This window comes from Anas acuta, chromosome 4 (assembly GCF_963932015.1).
Source record: "Anas acuta chromosome 4, bAnaAcu1.1, whole genome shotgun sequence".
Lineage (NCBI taxonomy): Eukaryota > Metazoa > Chordata > Aves > Anseriformes > Anatidae > Anas > Anas acuta.
In genome coordinates, this window is record NC_088982.1 from 74,338,807 (window position 1) to 74,363,829 (window position 25,023).

The window sequence follows — 25,023 nt, forward strand, 5'->3', positions numbered from 1 at the left end:
GCACAGTTTTACCCATTCTATGCCCACCTGTGTCTCTGTACTGAATATCGTTCTGCCATGCCTGGTGGTGTGGCCCAGATATTTCTAATTATTCTACCTGAAAGCAATTCGCCTTGCAGAAAGATCAGAAAAAGCATATACTGGAGAGATTCAGTTACCAAGTGCAGGCTCCTGCTGAGCCAGTACTCTTTAATTTGGAAATATCAGAAAAGATGTGACTCCAACATGAATCCGTGTCTTTAAAATACTAAAACGAGCAAGAAATCACCCTTTAAGTGTTCAAGGCTTTTTAATGATGATGAAGGTCGAAGATAAACTGCAGACTTGTGGAAGTGAGGAGGTGTCAGAGACTAATGCAATTCTTTTTTCAACTGCAGTGAGTGGACTGAAGGTTAGAGCAGGAGAATGGGGGAGAATGCAGACGGGCTATCCGATGCTGCAAGGAATAGGAGAGCCCACAGTCAGTAGTAACACACCGCACATTCCCAAGCATTGCTTTGTCATTTTATCAGATCCCAGATAGCACAAGAATGATCCTTGTACAGCAATTAGAAGGAATGCAACAAAGGTGGCTTTAGAGAAAGGGGCTTTGTGACGCGATGGTGCTAGGACGAACAACTTCTCTTTGATTACCAGCTCCAGCTGGGAGAGTGGGAGAAAAGAGGGAAGCAGGTGGCTCCTGAGAGGGTTCACCTGGAAGAAGGCTATAGAAGGGCAGCTGTTCTGCATCGCAGGTCCTGGCGTAAAGGGAGGACAGAAAGTAAAAGGCTGAGGATGGTTATTTTTGTTTGTTTGTTTGTGTTTTTTTTTTTTTTGTTGTTTGTTTGTTTTTAAATGTAGGGATGATTGCTTGCTTTTGTTTGTTTGTTTTGAGCTAATAATTGCTCCCAGAAAAGAAAGTGTAGTTGTGGAGGGTACCGGAAAAGTCCTGGTCACTGCATTGGGCTCTTCTTGCGTGAGTAAATACTGCGCTAGCTCATACTAGAAAAACAACAAAGGAAATACCTTAGCAAGTTCTTACTGCCTGTTTGTGCCCAGTTAGAGAACTTTAAGGATAAAAGTTCTATATTATTTCTATTTGGAACAACCCAGACCCCAGACACAACAAAAATGGGTATTTCTAGTTGTTTTTATTAAATCGGTGGTGTCAATGGGCTTGGGCTTGCGTGGCCAGGAACCAGCATAATTTGCATGTACATGAATTCAGTAATGCTGCACGGTAACTGAGGAGTTCCTGATATTTTTTTTTTTTTTTGCCTTCTAAAATCAAGCAGAGAGATAATATATTGGCAGGAAGGAAAGGGAGGAATTCATTTGCAGGGGCTCGCTAGTCTCAAGATAGATCTTTGCAAAGCTTGGGAAAATAGCTTTCTGTGGCTCTGCTGAGTTCCTGTTTAATTACTTAGCTAGATATGACCTTGCACAACTTCTATAATACAAGGGACTAGGAGATCTTTTGTGGTAAACAGAGCCCATAATAACTCTGTTCTCTAATCTCTGTTTCTCTAGTGATGCCACCCTTTATAAAACTATATATATCCTTGAAGCACCTAATTGAGGAAAGGCTTTGTGAGGGGATAAAAACATTTGAGTTGCAGGAAGTAATTACACCGGAACAGTGTTACTTGTCTTTTTATTGCTATGTACGAGTACTGTTATCGGAAAACTCATATCTAGTCATGTGTTCTTTGGGCTGGCAGTTATTATACAGCTGGCTACTGGCAGGAAATGCCAAAGAGCTTGAACAGAGAGATGTTATTTAGTTGTAATTTTAACACAGTTTGGGAAGTGCACTGTTGTTTGCAGTTTTCTTGCATACACCTGGGAATGTGGAATGTATAAAAGCATTCCCAAAGCAACACAGGTGTGTGTGGCACCTCAGAAGAGCCTATGAGAGTCCCATATGACTGCACAAGGTGAATCTATGATAGTTGTAGTGACAAATCCGAAGTAAAAAAGGAACTGGAGAAGTCGTGATGTGGCATAATTCAGTGAATTGTACTGTGCTGAGAAGTTGTTTCATTGCAAGCATTGTTTCATATGTCTTTTTTTCTCAATACTGTTCTTAGCATTGTATAAATACCAATCTGTGTTGGAGATGCAGTTTAAACATGCATTACAGGGGCTGGGATGAAATGAGTTTTGATGCGCATGATGTTAATGTCGGCTATGGTTTTTGTGCTAAATCTACCTGTAATATGCAGCTCAGTGGAAAAAAAGAGGAAATGGTTCAAATTTTACTATGTTCTTGTTGAACAACATACTGAGTCTACACTAATCCTTTAGCTATCAGAGCCGTTCATGCCTTCGCCCCTGTGATACACATACAGGAGAAGCCCAACCTGCCCCTATATCCCTTGATGCCTCCATGTGTCACCTCTCATGCATTTTGTGGCAGCCTCTCACCTGCTGTGAAAATACAACCCCCTTTGAGCAGCCGGTCACAGCAGCTGCTTCACAATGCAGGGCAATACTTCGACATCACTTAAAATATCAGCCTCCTAAACGTTGTCTCCCTCTGCTATTTTGCCTTTCAACCAAGGAGGCTGCTCTGCCTTGAGGGGAGAAGCCAGGCCCTCTGGTTCTTAATTGCCTCCTTTCCCAAGTGACTTGAGTGATTGTTCTCTAACTCACTGTAATTATCTTTTACTGTAAACTAACCAAAGTACACTCTATTTTTTTTTTGGTGTTACATTCATTAGCAAGCATCCTGCTTTGAATGTTAATGTATTCTGGGAATGTCCAGTCTGTAAGTACAGACTGAAATGCGTAGCAAGTACTTGTGCAGTACCCTGAGAAACAAATCCTGATAACTGACTGGAACTAAAACCCATAGTTTTATGTGCAGAGTGGATCAATGGATGGTCAAGCTGCAGGATGGCTTTACATGGGAACATTATTTATGACAAATAGACAATCCCCCATCCTGCTTCACAAAAAGACTGCCTGATGGGAAAGTTGGCTCTGAGTGTGTGCTTGTAGAGTTCTCACCATGGGTGGTGTGTGTTGCATGATTTCTTCTTTGTGATGAAGAGGGGGGGTCTCACCATACTGCTTTATTATTATTATTTTTTTCTTCAGGAAAAGTCTGAAGCTTAGCAGATGATTTTGCATGTTAATGTATTCAGTGCTGTGAACTGCCCATTTTTCAGATGGGTAAATCTGTGCAGCATGCAAAATTGATGCCTAATGCTTTTAGCAGCTAGGGTTCTGATGTCCAGATCCTACTTGAGCTCCTGGATATTTTCTGTTGTATCTCCTATGGAGCACAGCTCCTCTGCCAAGCACAGGTGGAGAGGTTTGTCTAATGTTGTTGATTGCTGGATAATGAAGGAAATGTCTTGGGGCTTGGAGATTATTCCAGTCAAAGTTATGATTTGAATTTTCAAGTGACTGTGTGTGGATGCTTTTATTCTAGTCATAGGGACTCTTTAAACAATGTAGAATAATAGACTTCTGTAGTGGGCAAACCAGATCAGAAAAAGGCTCTCAAAAATGTGTGTGCAGAAAGCTCTTGCCGAAAAACTTGTTCCACAATTGCCTTTTCCGTTAATTTCCTCTTTTAGACAGGGCCTTTGTCAGAGTGTTTTATCATATATAGTGCTGAGAGGCCACTTGATCTCGGAGCTTGTGCATAGTGCTCAGATCTCAAGACACCAGGAATATCTAATGCAGACACTTGGAGTGTCTGGGTGCTAGAAACAACCCTGATGAGCTCTTATACACCTGGCTTGGCTAACAGAATTACCTGAACTTTTCTGATGTGTAAAAACATCTTATCTGTATGAGACTACTTCTTTTGTTGGACATCTCAATATCTCTAAGTGATTCAGATGAATAGGCAAACAAATATAAAACTCACACCAATGGAAATAATAATTAGGAAACAAAATAGAAATTTGGGTTTAAAACTAAAAGGCTTACTTACTGCTCATGAAAGCATTAAGGTATTTACAGGAAAACCCTAGAATAAAATGTAGAGAATGTAATATTGCATATTTAGGAGCCTCAATTAATCTCAATATGATTATTATCAATATCTCAATATGATATTTCCCCCACCTGGAAAACTGAAGGAAAGTAACTTTCATGCTGTTGACTTCTGTCTGTTTACCACTTTAAGTCTGTGTCTTTCTACGGTGCACATGCTTTTCAGAATTACTCTGAACATATATAATGGAGTCCCTGGATACTGCAGACTATGAATAGGAAGTTTAAAAGCACCTCCAAACAATAGTCTGTGAGCAATCCACCTTATGAGATATTTAGGTCATTTGCTGAGGTGCAGGCCATACTTTCATACTGTCACCAGTAACTTGAAATATTTATCTACTACAGAAAACTTCCCTGCTAAAGATTGTAAGCCAAACTGTGGCCAACTTTTCCATTCGTTTTTAAATTCTATTTAACATAGCTACAGGAGAGTTCAAAAAATGAACAAATTTCTATTCTTCTGTTTAATTTCTATAAATAATTACAGAATACAGAAAATGCCTATAAATTGAAGTATATGCCATATGTACAGATACACGCATATGTCTGTATGTTCAAAGGGGAAAAAATAAAAACGTGGTGTTAAATGTGGAATTATCTAACAATTCAGAGTTCTCAGCAGCAAATTTGCTCCAGAAACAGAGATCCTTTTTATTTTGGTTAAGGAAAAAAAAATCTGTTAAGTATTGGAAGGTTCCTTTTTTTTTTTTTTTTTTTTTTTTTTTGAATCCAGGTGCTCAGGGCAAGTCCTTGAGCAGAAATTAGATGAGGAAGAGGTAGCCAATATATTCACTACATATGTTATTGTATGAGGCCACCTCCATGGATTCAACACACTCGAATCCTCTGTATGATGGATTCATACAGAGAATCCATCTCTGTATGCATGTGGGTAACCAGACCTTTAAAGCAACCTCAGGTTATGGTTTCTGTTTCTGCTGGCTACATTTGTAGACTTTCAGCTTTGAAAAGAAAATGGGACTCCCATGTTTGTCGCTCTTTGTCTCTTTTTGAATGCCCCGTTGAACATACTTGCATCTGGTATAGTATCCCCCAGCTTTTGCCTTACCTTCACATCATTTACGTTCATCCTTGTTCCCTCCTTCCCAACGAAGATGTCATCTATGTCAACCAGAATGTACCTATCCAAGGACAGCGTGAGCTTCTTCCCTGACAGGAAAGAGATGGCATCAATAAAGATCAGCTTGTGTAACCAGAAGGTCAGGTTGTTTCCAAAAAGAACTCTTTGAATCCCGTCATGAAGCCCCAAGTCCTGGATGACGGTTGCATACAGAGCAGCCTTTGGCAATACCATGGGAGGTGGTCGGGAGGTCTGCAGTTCAGTTAAAAGCACAGGTTGGTAGGTGGAATGGTTGAACTGGAAAACTGTCCAGTCTTCACCAGGCAGTGGGCCTTTCTCAACCCTTGGTGCTTTGGTAATGCGCAGAAGGGGAGACTGAGGGTTTACAACACAGTCTTTGAGGGCTATGTTATTGTAAAGATGCAATGGCAAGCCTTTCAGTTTTGTACTTGGGGAGCTGTTTTCATTGGCTTTATGAAAACCAATTATGCTAACACTGTATTCCACACAGTATTTTTCCAGAAGCTCTCTATTCCATGAGTCCATGGATACATACTTTAAAATATTCTCATATATAACAATTGTGTATTTTCCTCTTCCGTTGTCTGTGAGAGGGGGAATATCCCCCTTGGCAGGCGCGATGACCATGTGGTATTGAAATCTGCTGGACTCAAGGATGGCTATGATATCTTGTCCCAGCTGGGAGTATTGGCTTTCCACAAACAGGAGGACAGTGGGATCAGTTTTAGATGGATCAATTGGCTTAGCTGTTTTCAGCTCAATGGATCTGTATGGTAGGAGCTTGAGATCTTCACAGTCTGCTTCTCCAGTGGTTTCTGCAAGGGCCATCTCCTGCTTGTAGCTGGTGTACAAGTAATAGGCAGAAATGACGATACTTGCTAAGCAGAAAGTAGCCAGAAGAATAACAAGTGTTCTGAAACTTCTGCGGAGCCTCACTATTAGATTCATCTTTTGTGGGACTTTCAACTTCTGTTGGACTTGTTGCTTTTTGGTTTTCTCTTCCTAAAGTGCCATAATAATGAGGAGACACAGAGGTGCTGATTCCCCTCCTGAGATGTTCATGTGACCATTGCAGTACATTTATGAAGCTGTTGGGGAGGTGATGAAGCTATTGGAGTGGGAAGTCAAAGGATCTGTAAAGCTAAATTGAAAGAGGCTTTCTCAGAATACAGCAGTTGCCAATAACCAACGAGGATGACTCTCAACATTATCTGCAACAAGTTTAAAAAAAAAAGTAAATAAAATCCATAAAGCAATTAAAAATGAATGTTAATAAACAGTGATGTCAGTAATATGAGTTGAGAGGGAGGTTTATGAACACTTCAAGTGTTGTGTGCTATCTTAATGTGTTTTATCTTAATATATCAGAGTTCTCCCATTTTCTTAGGGCATAAAATTAATCTAAACTTTTTGAGGACAATGGTATTTTTATTTATGGCCATTTCTTGGCTACAATGCATTATTGCTATTGTAAGTGGGGTTGACTAATGATTGTAGGACAAAATGAGGACAAAAAATGTTGGTTAAATATTGGTCCGAGTTCTATGTCAAACTCATAATTTTATGGCTAAGTATTTGCAAAGGACTATCAAATTCTGTTTTTGAATGAAACTAATCAAGACAAAGAAAAAGGCACGAGGTATCTTTTCCCCTGTTTCTATTCTGTAACTGGAGTGGCCAGTACTTTACTGCTCATTTAAAGACTGTCAATGAAAAAAAATTAAAATTGCACATGGATTTTCCAAGTGAATTAGTAGGTTACTAAAACTGCAGGGTGCAGCAGTGCATGTTCCATTTTCTGTTCTCCCAGGGATGAATGGAGGATTGTATGGGGCATGAGTAGTGTTGGAGTTGCTGAGCCATGAGGTATTTGTTCTGTGATTGCTGGGTGGGCACATAAACATGTGCACTGAATTAAGACAACTCTCACTAAAGGATGGGGGCTTTGGGCTGTCCCTGCTGTACTGTGTGGCTGAAGTATGTACTGTGTGGCTCCAACTGGACTGCCTGGCCATCTCAGAAGCACTTGTGTGCTTCTTGGTAGCCCTATCTAAATTCACAAAGAATTCCCAATGCTAACAATGCACCATGCAACTCAGAGGCAATTAAAACTAACAAAACAAATAGCCCATGCTGCTCTATGGATTTTAAAAAGAATTAACGTCTGTCTGAATTATTTATATTGTTTACCTATTGGAAGAATGTGAGACTGTAAACAATGGATGATTTTTGAACTGCTAGGTGGAAGAACCTTTTTCACAGCATACGCTTGTCAGTTGACATCTCCTTGTCTATTAATTTGAATTATTATTTTGAATTTTTATTCCGAAAACTACTCAATCTTTACATGAAAAACTATAAAAAGCTTGCAAGAAAGGTATTGAGGAAACTTGTCTACCAGATATATTTTATGACTCTGGCATAGAGTTCTAAGGAAACTTGGTTTTGTCAGTTCAGGATTTAAAAAATACAAGAAAAAGCTTTACTGGTGCTCTAAGTGTGTGTGTGTGTATATATATATATATATACACACATATTACTTTTCTAGTATTCGAACTATACTGCTTTGGAGAGTTGATCGAGCACTTGAACAATTGCTGAAGAAACTGTGAATTAAGAACTCTGTGAGAGACTTGCTCTTTCTCTGGCTGTTTAAGAAAAAGGAGTTTTTGCTGAGACCAGTTGCAATTTTGCCAGAAATCAGTTTATCTGCTTTACCTTTGTCAGTCAGAAGCTTGCTAGCAGATTCATATCTCTGTACTGTGGGCTACTCTGTCTGTCACACTGCTGTGTCATGTGGCAATTAGTGAAAAAGGTGAGCAAGGTGGATAGCTTATATGTGGAGAGAAATAAGTGAGGAGAAGCAATAAAAGTGCCCTGCATTTAGTAATACCTTGTGTGAAGGGAAAAACGTAAAAGAAATGCAGCACTCACTAAGAAATTAAAACCATTCTGATAATTGTAAGAGAATTGCCGTATTGCCCCCCCAACCCCAATTCCTTTAGTGCTTCCCTCATCCTGCCGTTCTGTGTATACTTGTCAGGATCTCACTTCTTATTAAACCTCCAATTAAGATTTTATAAAAAGATAAAACCCGATCAAGTGAAGTGTTCTCTGTGAGGCTATGCTTCAGTTTCAGTGATGTTGATGAGTCACTCAGCCTGACTCTGAGGGTTTATCGGATCAGGAGAACTGCTCTGTGTGTGAAGGACAGCCTTGCTGGGCGCGTAATCTCCCCACAAAACAGCTAATTGCAGCAAGCTTTGGTTTTCTTAGCATGCGAGATGTGGGTATTTTGAAACAATAATTAACCCCTCCCTGTCCCCGGACTTTGCATCTTCTCCTTTCATCACTAGAGGGCAATATCTTCTCGGTTTTTGCCTGACAGCACCTGCTCTCACCTCAACTCACAGAGCAAACAGCCCTGTGCTCATACCCTTTCCAGAAGGGTCTCAGAAATCATCGAGGCACGTAAAACACTTTAAGACACTTATGTTCTTATGTTTAATAAATATAGTAAAAATAAACAGGATTTTTGTTCTAAGAAATCTGCTGCTAATTTGCATTGAATACTTACCAAATGTCTCAGTCAACAGCTGTAGCACAAGAGGAATTGCATGTGAGGAGACCTAAAATTGCACATTTATCCTCACTGTTCTATCCTACTGGATCTCTTGTGTGCTAGCATTTCAAGCTGTCACTTGAACCAGTTCTTCACTATTACTATTGCTTTTATTGCTAAAATATGAAAAGCCCCTGACTTTATACTAGACAAATGTTTATTCTACATTAGTTAATACAAATATTGCTAAAAATATCTCCTACTTATCCAGAATAGTTTATAGTACCTAGTTATATAGATGAGTGCATCTGTTCAATGTGGATGTTATAGCAAGAACAAGTATTCACAATTATCTAGGTGTGTAATATTAAGATTGATAAGAAATTTGAACTTGCACATGGGAACCTGGAATAGGAGCAGATCCCCTTTTAAATTGTGCATTGTGTTTGAACTGCTCAGTTGAAGTGATTATGTTGTTCAGTAAAAAAAAAAAGTGTGAAATAATTAAAGTTTATGAAAATAAATCAGCTATATTAGCCATTAGTGGGACATTTTCCAAGGCATAACTGGAAGATAAGTGCTGTTTGTGCCTTTGAAACTCTCCTCCATAAAGTTCAACAGCTTTATATTCACTCAAATTCAAACTTTAGAGTATTTTTGTGCTATATTAATTTGAAAACATGAAAATAGGCCATCTTTCGTAATTATCATTGCTAATGTAGTTTCATTCTAGAAACCGGTGTTTGAGGTCACTGGTCAGAACTCACTGACTCTTTAGGGGCAAAGTCTAGAGCTGGATACACTTGATCAAGGAATTTAGGTTACAATCATCCAGACTTGGTCCTGTAGTGGATTTCTGGCTTGTGTTTAGCAGACATCCTAGACATTCCTGTTGCACAGAAATGGTACAATTCTGTTGTGATGTCTTAGACATCTGCAGGAAGTGTAATTTTTTTTTTAAATTAAGGCAGCCAAAGGAAAACAGAAGTTTTTTGTTTTTTTTTTAAATAATATATCTGCCTCTTTTCTAAATAATACTTGCTGCTTCCTCATACAAATGCATTTGATTAAAGCGTATTGATACCAAAGATGATTGGGAGATCAGGGCTCAACAGTTGAAAAATGGTAGCACTGTAGTGAAAAGAAACAACCTTTTATTAACAACATATGCAAGCACTGCATCAGGAATTAAAGCTGACTCTCTCATGGCCCAGTTTCTGAATATGGACCTTCTCAAAGTGCACTGTGATTTTTAATAAGCGTTTTGAGCAAACTGGGTTCAACTAGTTGATAGGGAAACACAGACATTGCGGAATGCAGCTACATACTGCAAAGGCAGTTAGCTATTAATTGCTAATGAGGGATCACTGTAATAATGAAGTTATTGCTTGGATGAATAAAAACAATTTGATTAAGAATGAGAGTTGCTGCCTTGCATTATCAGGAGAAATATGTGATACGTGAGTGGCCTGGGGCAGGCATGAGGACAGCAGCAGGTATCTGATGCTTGGGCTGCCAGCCTGGGCAAAGGGCAGAGAGAGCACTGCCTCACAGGGCTATCAGCTTGTATCCTGTCCTTGTAGCTAGGCTAAGGATCTAGTTGGCTTATGAAAAGTGGAAATCTTGGTTAACACCAAATAAATGGATGTTTTTATCCATGCTGTTGATCGACTGAATAGGCTTCACATCTGTAACGGGTTAAAAGTGTGTTCCTGACTACAGGCCTATGTAGAAGAGCAGTGCAATCACTGCAATATGGTAATTTCTGGCTGCCACTCTGTGCCAGTGCAATGCTGCATGCAATGCTCTGTGGGTAACTCATCTGGAAACAGGCTGGGATCTCCTCTCATCGTATTCCAGTATAAATCAGAACTCATTATGTCTTTATTTTCTATATATAAAACTTCCCTTTAGGCTAAAAAATTAATGTAAACTTTCTTCCTTTCCTTCCTTTCCAAGCTTATACGACTCTTGCCATTTGTTAGCAGTCTAATGATCCATGATACTGACTTGCTACTCCTTACTGCTCATTCAACACAGAAACAAGAAAACAGATTTGAATGAAAAATGACTCTTGTTGACCATTAGCAAAATGTAAGGTTTCTGTTCACTGTGGAGAGAGAATAGACTTTTTTCTTGGATTTCCAAGAGACTTCTTGCTAAGTTCATGAAACTTGGGTTCTTGAAAGATAATTTTTCAAGCTTAATCAAGTTACAACATGTTTTGTGTGACCTCTTAGCTCCCATATGCATTGATGCTGGCTGCTCTTGGCTTATCTGGCTTATCTTGTCTTTATAAAATGTTTTCACCTGAGGTAGGGACAGCTCAGCTGGAAAAAGGTGCTGCAGTTCTGACTTTGTTCTAACTTTGATAACCTCAGAATGGAGAGGTCTCCCTACCTAGCACCTTCATCTCTTTTGTTTGGTTTCAATTCAAAATAATCTGTAATGATTTTTTTTTTTTCTCCAGTATTTTCAGAAGTATTTGATCAGTCTATTAAGTCTCTCAAGGTCTCAGGGGTACCTCAGGATGTTTCTGGGCCCAGGCTCCCTCAGGCTGCATGTGCTGTGTGTGTAGACCTCTGGTGGCTGGTCTGCTGAGAGGGCCATGCAGGGGCTGGGCAGAGCCAGCTAAAATGGCAGAAGGGGCATGGGAGAAGGCCTTAGGTAGGGTTTGGTGGTTGTCACATGAGAAGGGACACATGCTCCACCAGTCGGCTGGCTGCAGTCTGATCTGCTTGCCTGCAGGCTTGGTCTGCGGCCTTGGATTTTGGGGTGTGCCTGGTGGTAGTCCCTGAGATGGTGGTCTGCCTCGGGAAGAGGTGGAGGGACTGTGAAGCATCTGGGAGTCCGAGAAGTGTAATACATCAGTGGTGCTCTGCCCTTGCTGGTATGCACAAGCTGGCCTGGCGTGGACATGACTAAGGCAGGTCTGGTGTCTGATCTGCATCCGGATACAGGCAGCATCTGGAGGGGTACTGAGGAGTGGAAGGAAACTAGTACTACACGGAGCTGTAAAAGGAGCCCGTTTGTTCTCTCAGCTTCCATTACAGAACAGATATGAGGCTCTGGGTGTGGTAGATGAGGGGTGTGAAGAGGTGTAAGAAGGGGTATTCATGCAAGTTCTCCTACCAACGCCCAAATCAACAGGCCCCCTCCTCATAGCAAGTAAAGCAACAAGACCAGCACTGTGAAGAAACAGCAGCAAATTACATTCTTATGTGACTCTCTCCTGAAGGGAATGGAGGCTCCCTTCTGCAGACCAGGCCCTCTCCACAGAGAACTTTGCTATCTCCCCAGGGCTCGGATTGGAGAAGTCAACAAGTACGATTTTGAGCTTAGTACAGCCTTCAGATTATTACCTACTCTTGATCTTTTATGTGGGAACCAATGATGTCATGACAAGAAGTCTGAGGTTAGTCAAAGATTTCAAGACACTGGGAAGATGGCTAAAGGATTCACTAGCACAGGTAGTGTTTTTCTCCGTTCTCACTAATGGGAAGAGATGGAAAGAAACAGGTGAACCCAGGTCATTACTGCCTGGCTCCAAGCCTTGTGCCTCTGCCAGAATTTTGGGTTTTATAATAATTTTAAGAGGATCAGTTGCCTTCATCCTGTTGGGAGACTTCAACTTCCAAGACGTTGAATGTCATAGTTCATGATATTCCCATTTTACAAGTGTAAATGCCAAGTTCTGCACCTGGGAGAGAGTAATTCTGGACACAGGTAAAGACTGAGAGATGAGTGGCTGGAGAAGCAGCTGTGTGGAGAGCTGCTCTCCTTGCAGGTGGTAGTTGACAGTAGGCTCTATGAATTAGCAGTGTGCCCTAGAAGCCAAGAGGGCAAATCACAGTTTGGGGGTGCATTAAACACAGCACAGCCAGATGGTCAAAAGAGGTCATTTTTCCACTCTATTTAGCTTTGGAGTGGCTTTACCTTGAGTATTTTGTGCACTTCTGGGCTTTGTGACATAAAACAGATGTTAAGATATTTGAAAGTAAAAAAGGATGCTAATATATTTGAAAGTGTCCAGAGAAAGGCAACAAAGCTGGGTTTAAAAAAAAAAAGTTGCAAGGCATGTCCTGTGAGGAGAGGCTGAGGACAGCTGGGTTGTCTAGTCTGGAAAAAAGGAGACTGAGAGGCAACCTCACTGCTCTCTGCAACTTCCTGAGGATAGGACGTGGAAACAGAGGTGCTGATCTCTTCTTGGTAACTGATGGTAGAAGGCATGGGAATGGCACAAAGCTGCACCAGACCAGCTGTTAGGAAAATTGTCTTTACCCTGAGGGTGACCAAACACTGGAACAGGCTTCCTTAATAGTATACTTTAACTTTTGGGTAGCCCTGAAGTGGTCAGCCAATTGGACTTGATGATCTTCATAGGTCCCTTCCAATTGAACTATTCTAACTATAGCGCACCTATAATATTGTGCGATTCCAGAAAGCAAAATGACGGCCAGAGGTTGAAGTGGATAATCAGTGAATGAAAAGCAAAGATCTTGAAATACCTCAGTATATACACTGAATGAAACTTAGCATGACCTTATGCATGAAAGAATACTTGGAAACCAGCTATTTGACTCTTCTGACTTCCAAGGTTCTTTGGCTTTAAACTTTGGGTGAATTCAGAACTTGAAGCTTTGAAGAAAAAAATGCTCCCTGGCTGAAGGGCAGCTGTAAGCCTATTTGAAGATATTTTTACACATACATATTCTCATGTATGTGCACGTGTGCAAACACCTCTTACCAAATATACATGGTAGCTGGGAAATGTGGTATAAAGAAATGCTTAGGGAGTCTCTAAACTCTTGTCTTGATAAAGTAGATAATGTGACAGATGCAAACTAATTCATGCAAAGCTAGCATTTAGTCTCACTCTAGGACTACCAAAGTTGGTTTATTTTTATCATGCTTAGTGTTGTTGAGTGTGATTTGAAGCATATTAATTGAGAGATTTTTTTTTTTCTTTTGGTGCTTTACTTGTCTTTTTACTAAGTAGGGGAATTGTGATTAGAGAGTCTGGTAATAATCATCTCTACTCCTTTCTTTTATGCTTTTGAAGATGTGCAGATAGCCACTGCTGATTCACCCCAAGTTCCGCCTTCTTTAACATATATGGTAGCTGTACTGTCAAAGCATAAATGCAGACATATTTTGATCTCAATGTATGATCTGAAGTTGCTGACTTGCCAAATGTTTTTTCTTAAAAATTATCAATAATCTCTGCTAATGAGACCCCCCACAGAGATATTCTATGTGAACCAGTGGGACACTTTTACAAATGTGCACTAGCAAGGCTATAAGGATGGTAGGATGGATTGTTCTTTTGGCAAATCTTCCCTCATAGAATTTTTGTCTCCTTTGATTCTCCAGCCCATATGTAACACTTCATGTTGCTTAACTCCTGCTAGGAATTTCTATTCTAAGACTTACCTCAGCCTCACTTCTGTCAAATGTTGCCCTGTGTTCAGCCTTGGCCCTGACTCATTAACTGCCAGCAGTCTAACAGTTTGGACCACCCAGAAATGCACATGAATATCCTTTATGTGATGTTTCAGTGACGTGTTTTAGAACATACATGGTTGTAATGTTTCTTTTAAACTCTATTTTTTCATGAGTGTCTGGTGTGAAAGCTCCTAGAAATCAGTGATATAATTACGGTCTTTGCAGAACCATAGGGTATGAAGGGGGGGGAAACCATTGTTTCCTGTTTTTTTTGACAGAGTAGCGCTGATCACCATTGCAATATGTATGTCTTAATGACCAGGTACACATTTTGTTCAGTTCTAAAAATGTCACATCGATATAATAATATATTACTACATCATAATATACCAAAATATACATAGTATTTTGGTATAATCGATCTGAAAACCTTAGATATGTGATAAGACCTCATTTAAAAAAAAAAAAAAAACCACCTCCTTGACTTCTCTGACATCTATTGGTCTTGCTTGATTAGTGGTAATAGTGTGTATCCCTTCTCACCTGTAATTTACCAAAAATTCAAAACAAATATAGCATTATTCTTGGGTACAGACCTGACTTATCAAAGGTCATTTGGCAGACCCATGGCTGAGCTGGAAACAATAGCCACTTGCTCTTGCAAAATGCCCTCTTTCAACCGATAGTTTGTCTTTAACACCCCATGTGAGATCTGTAGAAAAGTAACTGTACTGCCAAGGGTGAAAACAAAGATTTTGAGATACAGACTGAATGTCAGAAGCTTACTGCTTAAGCCACAATGGCAGAGCCAAAATGTCATGGCAGAAAGTTGTGGTTGAAAATGGAACTGATATTTCTATGCTCCAAAATTGTGTATGACCTACAGGATCAAGCCCTGGGAGTTGATTCTTTGCCTTCCAGTGGGATTAATAGAGAATACAGGTGTAATGAACATCCTATGATTGCGCTGGACCTTCTGAATGAAGCTGATGAATAACAGCAGGCTTTAAGTGTTTCCCTAAGACAGCCTGCAAAACACTTCTCCTGACCTGATGCAGCAAATCTGATCTCGCTTGGTTAACAGCTCTTCATCACTTTTTCAATTCATAGTTTAATGCCTCGATGAAAGCCAATTTGAATTCATTTAAGTGTTCATATAAAACTTTTGTGAGATATTGTATCAGATGTTTTATTACGGTCCATCTATTCTGTTACTATTGTCTACTTTTATAAGACTGTCAATTAGCAATGCAGTTTCAACAGAATGATTTGTGCTTTGAATTCAGCCGAGATAATATTTGTGCAATATAATGGCTTTCTAACTAGAACTCCTTGAAGTCAATCAATGCAATAATCAAACTCTGCACAGTTTTTGATAGGATATGAAAGTTGAGACACAAACAATATTTTAAAAAATATATTTCTAAAATTCTATAATATTCTAAATAACTGCAGATCTGTATTTTGAAAATTTGTTGATTATAAATTTGATTATTATAATAATATTTATAATAAGATTATAAATTTGCTGGTTAGCTATTGAGACTTTACTTTTTGGAGGCTTCCTCCACAAAATAGATCAAAATTTCCCTTCTTAACAAAGAAAGAGTCACTTAGTCTACTTGGTATAGTCACAGGCTCTAGCGTACCTGAATATAAAGTTTTTAGCCTTTGTATATTTTTTTCATACTTAATGCTTTCCCTCATTTTCTGTTTTCTTATTGCTGTAATGGGACCTAGAAACATTGTCTTTCATATAGACAATTGAAATGTCTTGACCCTCATATCAATGACAAGATTTCACTAAACATTTTGTGGTGCCTGTATGCTGTCACAGGCACTAGTTTTGAGAAAGTCTGATGTGGTCACATCTGTGCTAGGTACGGGGAGGCCACTAACTTATTTTGGGAAGACTATTGCTGTCACATAGTAATGATCTGTTACTCACTGCAAAGGAAGCCTATTTAAACCCAGATAACAAAGACTTCATACTTAAATCCTTAGAGCAGCACGTTTACCATGTGAAATTTAAACAGTGGTTTATTCTAAGTTTATTCAAGCCAGGTTCCAGGCAGGCAGAGGCAGTTCTCAATCTCCAGTTACATTAATAACAGCTTGCCTATATTTATTCTTTACGTAAATTCTATTGGAGTTCCCTCTCCGCATCTTTCTCCTGGCTTTCTGAAGGGTTTTATTATTATTGAGAGGATTTCGTAGAAAATAGGTAGCATGGTCAGTGAGCTAGAGAAAAAGCAAATCTTTTTTGAAGATCACTGAAGTAGTAGAGCAAAGATATGTGTAGCCAGGGACTCTCCTTGCGCCTCACAGATGGCTGGGAGTTTGGATTTTGTCCCAGCAGCCTCTGAGAGCAAATGTGTGGATGGGAGCATCATCTAAGCTATCGGCACTGGCCAGAGGCGTACAGGCTAATGTGGGTAAGCAAGAGTCAGAAGATTTTGGTTCTTTTAAACTTTTTAAATTCTTTTAAAGTGGAGAGATCAACTTTTTTTTTTTTGGGGGGGTGGGGGGGAACCAATTATGGCTGGACTTATTACTGTTGTCGGTAAAACTAATCTAGGTAGAGAAACTTCACATACTAAAAGTATTACAGTGCCCAACAGACTATTTTTTGCTTTAATGTATTTAAGTAATTCAGACACTGCCAAGCAGACAAGATAGTCCAAGGAAACCTTATGGAAGATGTTAATACAGGTTCAACTTCAAAAACAATCTTGAAATGATTGCATAGGCGCTGTTTGCATATGCAGAAGGAAAATGTGGTGAGAAGACAAGACTCTGAAGTGTTGAATTCTGTCTTTGCCACCGGTATCACATGTTGCCCTCTGGGGCTTTTTCAGTATTACAGCTTTCCCACCTATTAGCTTGCAAAATTTTCTAAGATGATTCATGTCTGTTTCAAATGTATATAGTGTGACTATTACAGACAGTTCATTTAGGAAACTCAGGGCAGAATTTGTAGTTTCATGTGTACATGCCAATGTATTACAGTGCTTGCTTCCTTTACCTTATTATTATTTGTACCCTGTCTTAATTTCCTGGTTTCTTTTGTTGTTTGGTGGTACTTCTGAGAGAAGCCACTTTCAGTCAACTAGAAGAGTTCTTCTGAGATTACCGATGTCATCTGTAACCTATAGATACTGATTTTCTTCTGGTTCCAAACAGAAACAAAGATCTTCTTTCAAACAAGCTGTTCTTTGTTTTGTCTAGATAAAGCTGAATTTAGAAATGGCACCGGTAGGATAAGGGTCCTACTTGGGAATTCAAAGGACTTTTTTTGTTGAGTCACACTAAGCTCACAGACTGGAACTAGAACTAATACCATTAGAGTTATTTGATAGAGTACAGAGGCTTTGACTAGCCTGGTTTTTGAAAAATCTCTACTTATCAAACTACTGAGTCATTAACTTATTTTTGGAGGAGGAAAAAAACAATTCAACAATGGCAGAAAATCTGACCAGTAATGTAAATCTTTCTACCTGAATATACTGCCACTGCACCAGGCTAGGATTACGGTTCTGTTTCTTTATCTATTTTCTTTTATGGATTGGGCTTTCCAGTATGTATCTCCAGGATGCATCTTGAAAGAGGAAATCCAGCCTGGCACTTTGAAAGGGACTTCCCTTATGAAAGGGACTTTTAAGCCAACAAAATCATGTCCTGAATGTAAGTTTTGCATGAAGGAAAATATTTTCCATGAAGGAGAAAGTGCTTTCTGAGCTGCTTTTAGTTAAAAATCTGAATATGTAGAAGGACTGCTGCTGACTCATGCTGGCATGTAGATGTCCTTATCTCCAGACCTGATAAGGAGTTAGTCTTGTTAGTGTCTGAGTTTAAGCTGGGGTCTGGACACAGTATTTTGATGTGCACAATGCTTGCTTCGCAGATAGCACATACCATGGAGATACCCTGATCTTTAATTGTGATTTTTTTTTCTGGTACAAATTGAACTACATAATGAACTAATTGAATTACCTGTAGGGGTCTACAGGTAATTTAGAAACAGTGAGATATGGGGAAACAAGACTCATCAGTAGATGTTCTGGAATCGCTGCTTTAGTCAGCAACAAGTTAGACCTTAGGATGGAGGAAAGGTTGCTTTATCAACTCAAAACACACCCAGACCCTTAGCTGCTGATGGTATTTATTGGCTTTTACAGTGCCTTGTGCACTAAGGGATTGCAAACTGTGCACACCTATGGTCCCACTACTGACAGTGCAATCGCATTGGGTAGAACAGTGAAACCATTTGAAATGTCACAACAAACTAATAATGAATTAAAATGCCCTAGCTCATTATACCAGTGATTTAGGTAAGCAGAATGTAGGTAGCCTGGCACAAATGTCAGGGTAGATGGTCCTATGTCTTTATTAAAAAATAATAATAAAAAATAACACAAAACTGAGGGCTTTCAAATCAAAAGCGACCAGTAAGTTTAATTCCTGTATCTTACCCAGAAGCCGACACTACTACATTTTCCTATTATGTCTAAAAAATTATATGAAACACTGACCACCTGCCTTCCCCTCTGTGGTTTAGGGGGTGATAAATGTCCAAATGAGGAAAAATAAATTAATTCAAAGAATACCCTGAAGCTCTGGAGCTTAAGCTCTGTCCTTTTCACAAAATATGGGTCCCATGATACAGGGAAAGGATGGTGGATAAAGCATCCCCTAAACTAGAACATAGGTGGGTGCGTATTTCATGACAGACTGTTTTAACTTTCTAAACAGTAGCCTCTTTTATGACCAGCAGTTGCTATTAATTATTTAGCTGAACGCTTATTTATACACTAAGCTAAATGCAGTCCTTTCAGTGGCAGCCTGGTGGAGCGCGGGTTGAAATCCAGAGCTGTGGATAGTCCTTCAGGAGGATATGTCTCATGCAGTTTCACTCAGGGAAGAATCCCTTTGCCGTCTGCTGTGTGTCTCTGATGATATATAAGCATGGGAGATTAAAACCTAGCCATTAGTAAAACTCTATAGCTGCAGGTGCAGCTGGGTGTCTGATGCTCAGTTCAGCTTGTGACCACTTAGGGCCAAAGTTGCACAATTGTCCTGCCTGAAATTCTCTAACACTAACCTTGCTGGTGGCCCAGCTGGGGTTTGGCTATACTGTGGTCTGTAACAAATGCTTCAGCAGCTATATGTAAATGTTTTTAAATTGCTGTCTACATTACACCGACGGTATTGGGGCTGCCCTTCAGACTTCAGAATACCTTGGTGAAACAGGTTTTGAGGGAGGGAAGAAACTTGTATGACAAACACTGTGATGTGGAGGAGGTAAGAGGAATACTTGGGTCACAAGAAACAAAAGCGAAATTCAGCAGGCTTTCTCCTAGTCAAGCAAGTAAATTGAACACAGCTTTTATTTCATCTCCCAAGTAAGAAGAGGGAGCCCCTTTCTTCTTGCTATTTTTCATAAAAGAAGCCCAACCTGCGCTGACTTCTCTATTTGCTCTAGTTCCACAAAAGACATCCCTGCAGCATTGGAGGGAGGATTAATTTCCTCTGATTGCCTGTACTTCAGGAAAGCAGCTGTGACCCTTCCTGTAGCCAGGGAGAAGGAAATGGGTTTTAATACTTCTCTGCTCCTTGCAGATCAAGTTTAAAACATCTCATCACAATATATTACTTCTGGTGCCAATGTGTTTTCTTCATTCAATACTGACACGGTTTCTACACTGTTGTGCTGTTGCCATGTGATTCTGGTAGCATTACTGTTTAGGTAAAATATTATTCATTTTCTATAGCAACTGCTAATTTCAGAAGAATCTGTGATTTCATTGTAATTATTATTACTGACAATAGTTGTAATAAATGTTTTGGATTGACGTGCATAGCTTTCATTTTCTTCCAGCAGCTGATTTTTTTTTATAATTCAAACAATTTTTCAAATTTAAATGTTGACATAGATAAAATAAATTCCTTATTTTTTTTTATTTTGCATTCTTTTGCTTGGCTTCCACTCCATGTGGGGCATAACTTTAACATCTCAACAGGGAGAAAAGAGCCTTGTTGCTGTGATATGACTATTCTTTTGCCTTTCTTGAAATGTGAGACAAGACACTTTAATGCTCCAAGCAAACTCTAGCACAGAGACCGCCCTCCTCCTTCTCATGTAGTACAGCCCCTGGGTGCTGGCTCCTTGCTCTGCTCCATCTGCTCTGGTCCTCAACTTCCTCCCAGACCTGAGAAGAAGGGATCTGTTCAGCCACCACCTTACACTCTACTCCTCAATCCTTGCAGGCTGTTTCACAACAGGGCTCCCCTCACCTTGGAAAGTGTGGAGAGCCCTCAGCTCATCTTTAGCTCTGTGCTCTGTTTCTGATATGACTCCACATGCTAGTGAAATCACATCTTTTCTGCACAATGCAGTTACCTTTTCCTTCGGTCATCCAGACCCCAGCCTGATGTGCTTTGCTGCTCATATAGTCTAGTGTTTGTTTTGCTCAGAAAGGTCCCTTTGCAGGTATGGAGAGCAGTTTCTTGGATGTGCCTAAAATGCTGAAGCATTATTAAAGCTTTGCAAAGCAAACATCTGTGTGTACATGCAGCTGAAGCTCAGCAAGCGCTATAGACATAAGGGCTTGCAAATCAAAACTGTTTGTGGGCTAAATCAGATTTTGAACATTTATTTATTTATTTTTGTTAAAAGATTTCCTCCTTTATTGCTTGTAGAAAAATCAAATGAGAAACATTTATTTCTGGTGGATAAGGTTAAATGTCACACTTTTTTTCTGTTTATCTGAAAACAGTCATGACTTCATGGTAACTCATCAGCATTTTCTCTGATCAATATTGCCCGGAGTTTGCAATATGTGGCCATGTTTTCCTTAAGCTATCTTATTATACCTCTAAGAATTCTTGTACGGTAAGGCTTCAAAAAATAATCGTTACTATTAGCATATTTCCTGTCCCCCCACTCATACTGAATGATAGGTGAACTCCAGAGCTCGTGATTCTCTGCATGCTGCCAAAACAGCTAAGTGTGATCAGTGCCATTACAAAGAGCAATGTAACAGCTATCACAGCCTCTAGACATCCATAAAGTTTTAATATGACTTCCAGAACTTTATAGTGTGAGTTAACAAGGTGTTCAGGCAGAAGTGTCTATATACTTATATATACATGCAGGTGGCCAGTGACTGGAGCATAATACTCTGTTCTTAAAGCTAATACTTCTGATTAGATCTACTCCAAAAAAAGAGGAAGATAGAGCATCATCCCTGTAACCTCACAGAAAACAGTGGTGTCAACAAGAAATCAAGCTACTCTTGCTTTCATTTCTGAGGCTTTCAGATACAAGGCATTTATTATGAATCAAAAATGGCCCTGCTCTGAGGAAATGGCACAAAAAACCTAATACACAGTCTTAAACTTCTGCATGGAGCAATGCCATTAGGAACATCTAATCTAATTGAGCTCGTCATATTATTTGGATTGATAAGGTTCAGAAGAAAACTGAAAGCCAAGAATTTCCTTAGTTAAATGTGACTTGGCATTTTCCCCCATGCTCTTCTTTAGAGCAGCATTTCAGAAAGCAAATCAGACAGTGCAGCTTGGCTGATGGTAAAATGTGCATGATGAAAGTATGCAGACATGATAGGGCAAGACAGGGAAGCACCTGGCAGTACTGCCAACTGTGTAAACTTGATGAGCAAGGAGACTCTGATATTCTTCCCCAAGCTGAACATCTTTTAGCAGAACGATCATCATTTAAACAATACTGAAGAAAATGGATGAAAATTACTGGATGCTATTTTTCTTTGGCTCTGATAACCTTCGGAGTACTGAGGTAGAAAAGGCAGAATAAGCTGTTACACAGGATAGGCCAAATTCTGAAACATTTATAAACAGTGAGGGGGAGTCTGATCAATGGGATTAGGAGCTGCAAAAGTTGGTTTAAAAAAAAAAAAAGGGAAATTCCCCAGGGAAAAGAGAATTAAGAATCATGGCTTCTGTATGTATGTATGGTTACACCACAGTAGTACTTGTAGAGAGAGACTTACTTAGCCAGCTCTAAACAATTCTCCTTTGAATGTTTATTCCCAGCAGCAATGACTTGGAGTCAGTATGTCAGCCGTAAGATAAAAGCACCATGTTGCCTCTGTGGTCTGACTGTAGTAATCTGAGGAATCAATGCTGATTTCTTTGCTTTACCTCTTTCTACCTGATGTGTTCCCTGCTTCCATGCCACAAATGATCATGCCATTTTAAAAATGTTGCTAATGGATGTTGTTTGGAAACCAAACTGCTGGAACAGAGCAGACCCGCATGTCTTGGCTTCCTCACACTACAGTTACTCTTACTTTAAATAGTGCATGTTTACTATGTACCCATAGTAAGCTTTCACATTGTCATTTTAATGCACTTGTTTTGCTTAACTTTGACTGCTAGATGGTAGCAAACAAAAACAAACTGTATGGAGCAGACTAAAGAACTACAACCTTATTTTTCTTTTTCCCTGTCACCTAACTTCCAGTACTCTAACTTCGGTGCTCTTTCACATATTTTGGCAGACAACTATTTCCCCTCAGTGTACGTCCATCTATTTACATCCAGGGCACTTGCAAGGAAACAGGGCAAAGATTGCAAACTTTGAAAAAAAATCCTTTGAATGCCAGGCTGTAGGCAGCTTTCTGAAGTACTTGCTGTACACAGATAGGTTCTAGGCAGACTATTTTACGCTCCGTAGGTATCATACCTGTTCAAGAGCTGTTCTCTTGTATCTGTACAGTAGCACCAACATGCACCCAGAAGTACAGGCTAACATAGCAATACATGCAGAAGCTGAAGAATAGCTTACCTAGAGAAGAATATCTCTTCCTAGTGTGCAGGAGAGAGACATCTGCTATTCGGATCTTCTCCCATGGCTCCAGGTAAACTAGAGAGAGTTTGAAATTGATAGCAGCTGTCTGAGCGGCATCCCGGGAAGGCTCCTCTTGCTCCAGCCCCAAAAACTGAACTCTGCCGGCACAGTCACATCTCATTTATACACAGGCTGTCCTTTTCCAAACAAGCAGCCAGCTGGAATGATTCAAACCTCTGCTCAGCGCGCTGTTAAAATGCAGCTTCCTTCTCGGGCATGGGGATTACACCAGGGAGCAGCCGGAGTACAGCAAAAAGGCTGCGGGAACTCTTTAATCACGCGAATCCCAGCTGCTCCTGTTACTACCGCCGCTGCCGCGCCTCCTGTTTGCTGTAGGCAGCCTCCCTCTCCCTCAGCTGCACGAGTACCGAGGCGGCTTCGCAGGGCGGTGATTGGCAGAAACAGCCAATTCCTCCCGCTGATCAACCCCGAGACTTCCAAGGACTCGGAGCTGCTCCGATGCCACGCCGGCGGCGGGAGGCTTCACGCAAGGCCGCCGCCACGGAGGCTCAGTCGGGGATGAGCCGCGTCCCCCCGCCTCGCAGCGCAGCGCCGTGATTGATGAGGCGCTCCCCGAGGATTCGCATAATCTGTCATTGTGTAGTTGGACCACCTCTCCTCCCGCCCAAAATGCGGGAGGAAAAGGCTGCTCGCTCGCCGCTTCCGATTTCACAGCCTGTGGGGAAAAGGAAAAGTTGAAAGAGTCATTTTGCTGGAGGGACAGGGAGTGCTCCAGGCAAGTGTGCGAAGGGAACCCCCAGAACCCCATCCCCAAATGCTAAAGGAGGCTCCAGAAAATCGCATTACCGCAAGGTGTCTTGGTTCATACTCTTGCTGGGTCACTGATAAGATCACCTGGCAAAACAAAGGTTGTTTTTCATACAATAGTGCAGCATGACCAAAATTAAGCAAAGGTCACCTAGCAAGCTGGTTACAAATGATCTTGCTGATACCACCTTTGGGTGGGTTCCAGCAAACTAGTGGCACTTGAAACTGCAAAGCATTTTTTTTCCTGACGTATGCAACGCAAATTCCACCTATTTGTTGCATAATTTCTTGTTAAAATACTTTCTCTTCCAGCTAAAGCTGAAACCTACACCCCCAGCCAAGACACAGGATTGTTATGCAACTTTCTAGGGTGAAATTATATTATAGAGGAAAACCTGAACACCTCCTATGTTTAAAAAAAAAATAAAATTAGATTTGATACCAATCTAATTTTCAGTTTTTGCCAGCTTGACACCTTTCACTCCCGAACTGTTCTTTGTACGGTACACCTCAGAATTGAAATTCAGCCAATTCTGTGCGACAAATGTGAGGAGAAAATAGTTTTGTTCAAGGAGACTGGAACAAACCCATTCTGAGATGATGAATGATGCTGTAAACTCAGATTTGAATCATAGGAGGGTCAGCTCAACCTTTCATGTTTCCAAAATAGTGTAAATAAATGGTGTTCCATGAATTTTACCATTTACATCCTTCAGCTGGGACCTTCTGCATGAAGAGCTATTTACTCCATGTTAATATCCAAGATTCAAAGTTGGTAGATACTCCTGACTGAGGACTAATTTATTCCTTCTAGCTAAACTAGAAGCTCAGAGAAAATTAAAATTCAAAGTATGTCTGAGTCATTTCCTGCAATTTTTAATTACAAAGCGCTCACTGGGGTCTTTTTAAAATTCCTCACACCTATGGCTGATTCTGGATTTGGGATTTATTTTCCAAATTATTGTTGGGAAGGTCAGGAGTTGGGTTCTTATTCGACCTGGCTGGTGAGCAGGTGCCTCCTTGTATCCTGTGTGAACACTGAAACTTCAGCCAGGCAATAAACCAAGATCTCCGGTTCAAGTCAGGGATTCTTTTGCCAGCATTAAGAGTTGTGGTGCAATGGGGTGAAACCCACAGGAAAGTGGGAAATTCCTATTACTAATCTTGCTGCCACGGTTGCGTGAGAAGAAAGCCTGGTGATGTTTATTCCTCTTGCTACCTGTCTGCTGGGCTCTCAGCTATGCTCAGAGCATCAGAGGCATC

General features: G+C 40.3%; 1 protein-coding gene and 1 long non-coding RNA gene across 3 annotated transcripts in view; one reads left to right on the forward strand and one right to left on the reverse strand.

The window, feature by feature from the left end:
* The window catches only part of LOC137856551 (bifunctional heparan sulfate N-deacetylase/N-sulfotransferase 4), a 106,489-nt gene extending 83,420 nt beyond the window's left edge, over nt 1-23,069 (reverse strand). Inside the window, exons 1-2 of one of the 2 annotated variants that reach the window (XM_068682131.1) lie at nt 22,930-23,069; nt 5,063-6,236 (exon numbers count right to left, since the gene is read on the reverse strand). In XM_068682131.1, the coding sequence (XP_068538232.1) occupies nt 5,063-6,043 (981 nt within the window). In that variant the 5' untranslated portion in view covers nt 6,044-6,236; nt 22,930-23,069. Of the gene's footprint in view, nt 1-5,062; nt 6,307-22,929 lie in introns of both variants that reach the window. The other variant, XM_068682130.1, reaches the window with a different exon arrangement.
* On the forward strand, nt 805-24,691 carry LOC137856554 (uncharacterized). The gene is made up of 2 exons (XR_011096581.1): nt 805-955; nt 22,954-24,691. It is a non-coding gene; the product is annotated as an uncharacterized lncRNA (long non-coding RNA).
* The last annotated feature ends 332 nt before the right edge of the window (nt 24,692-25,023 follow it).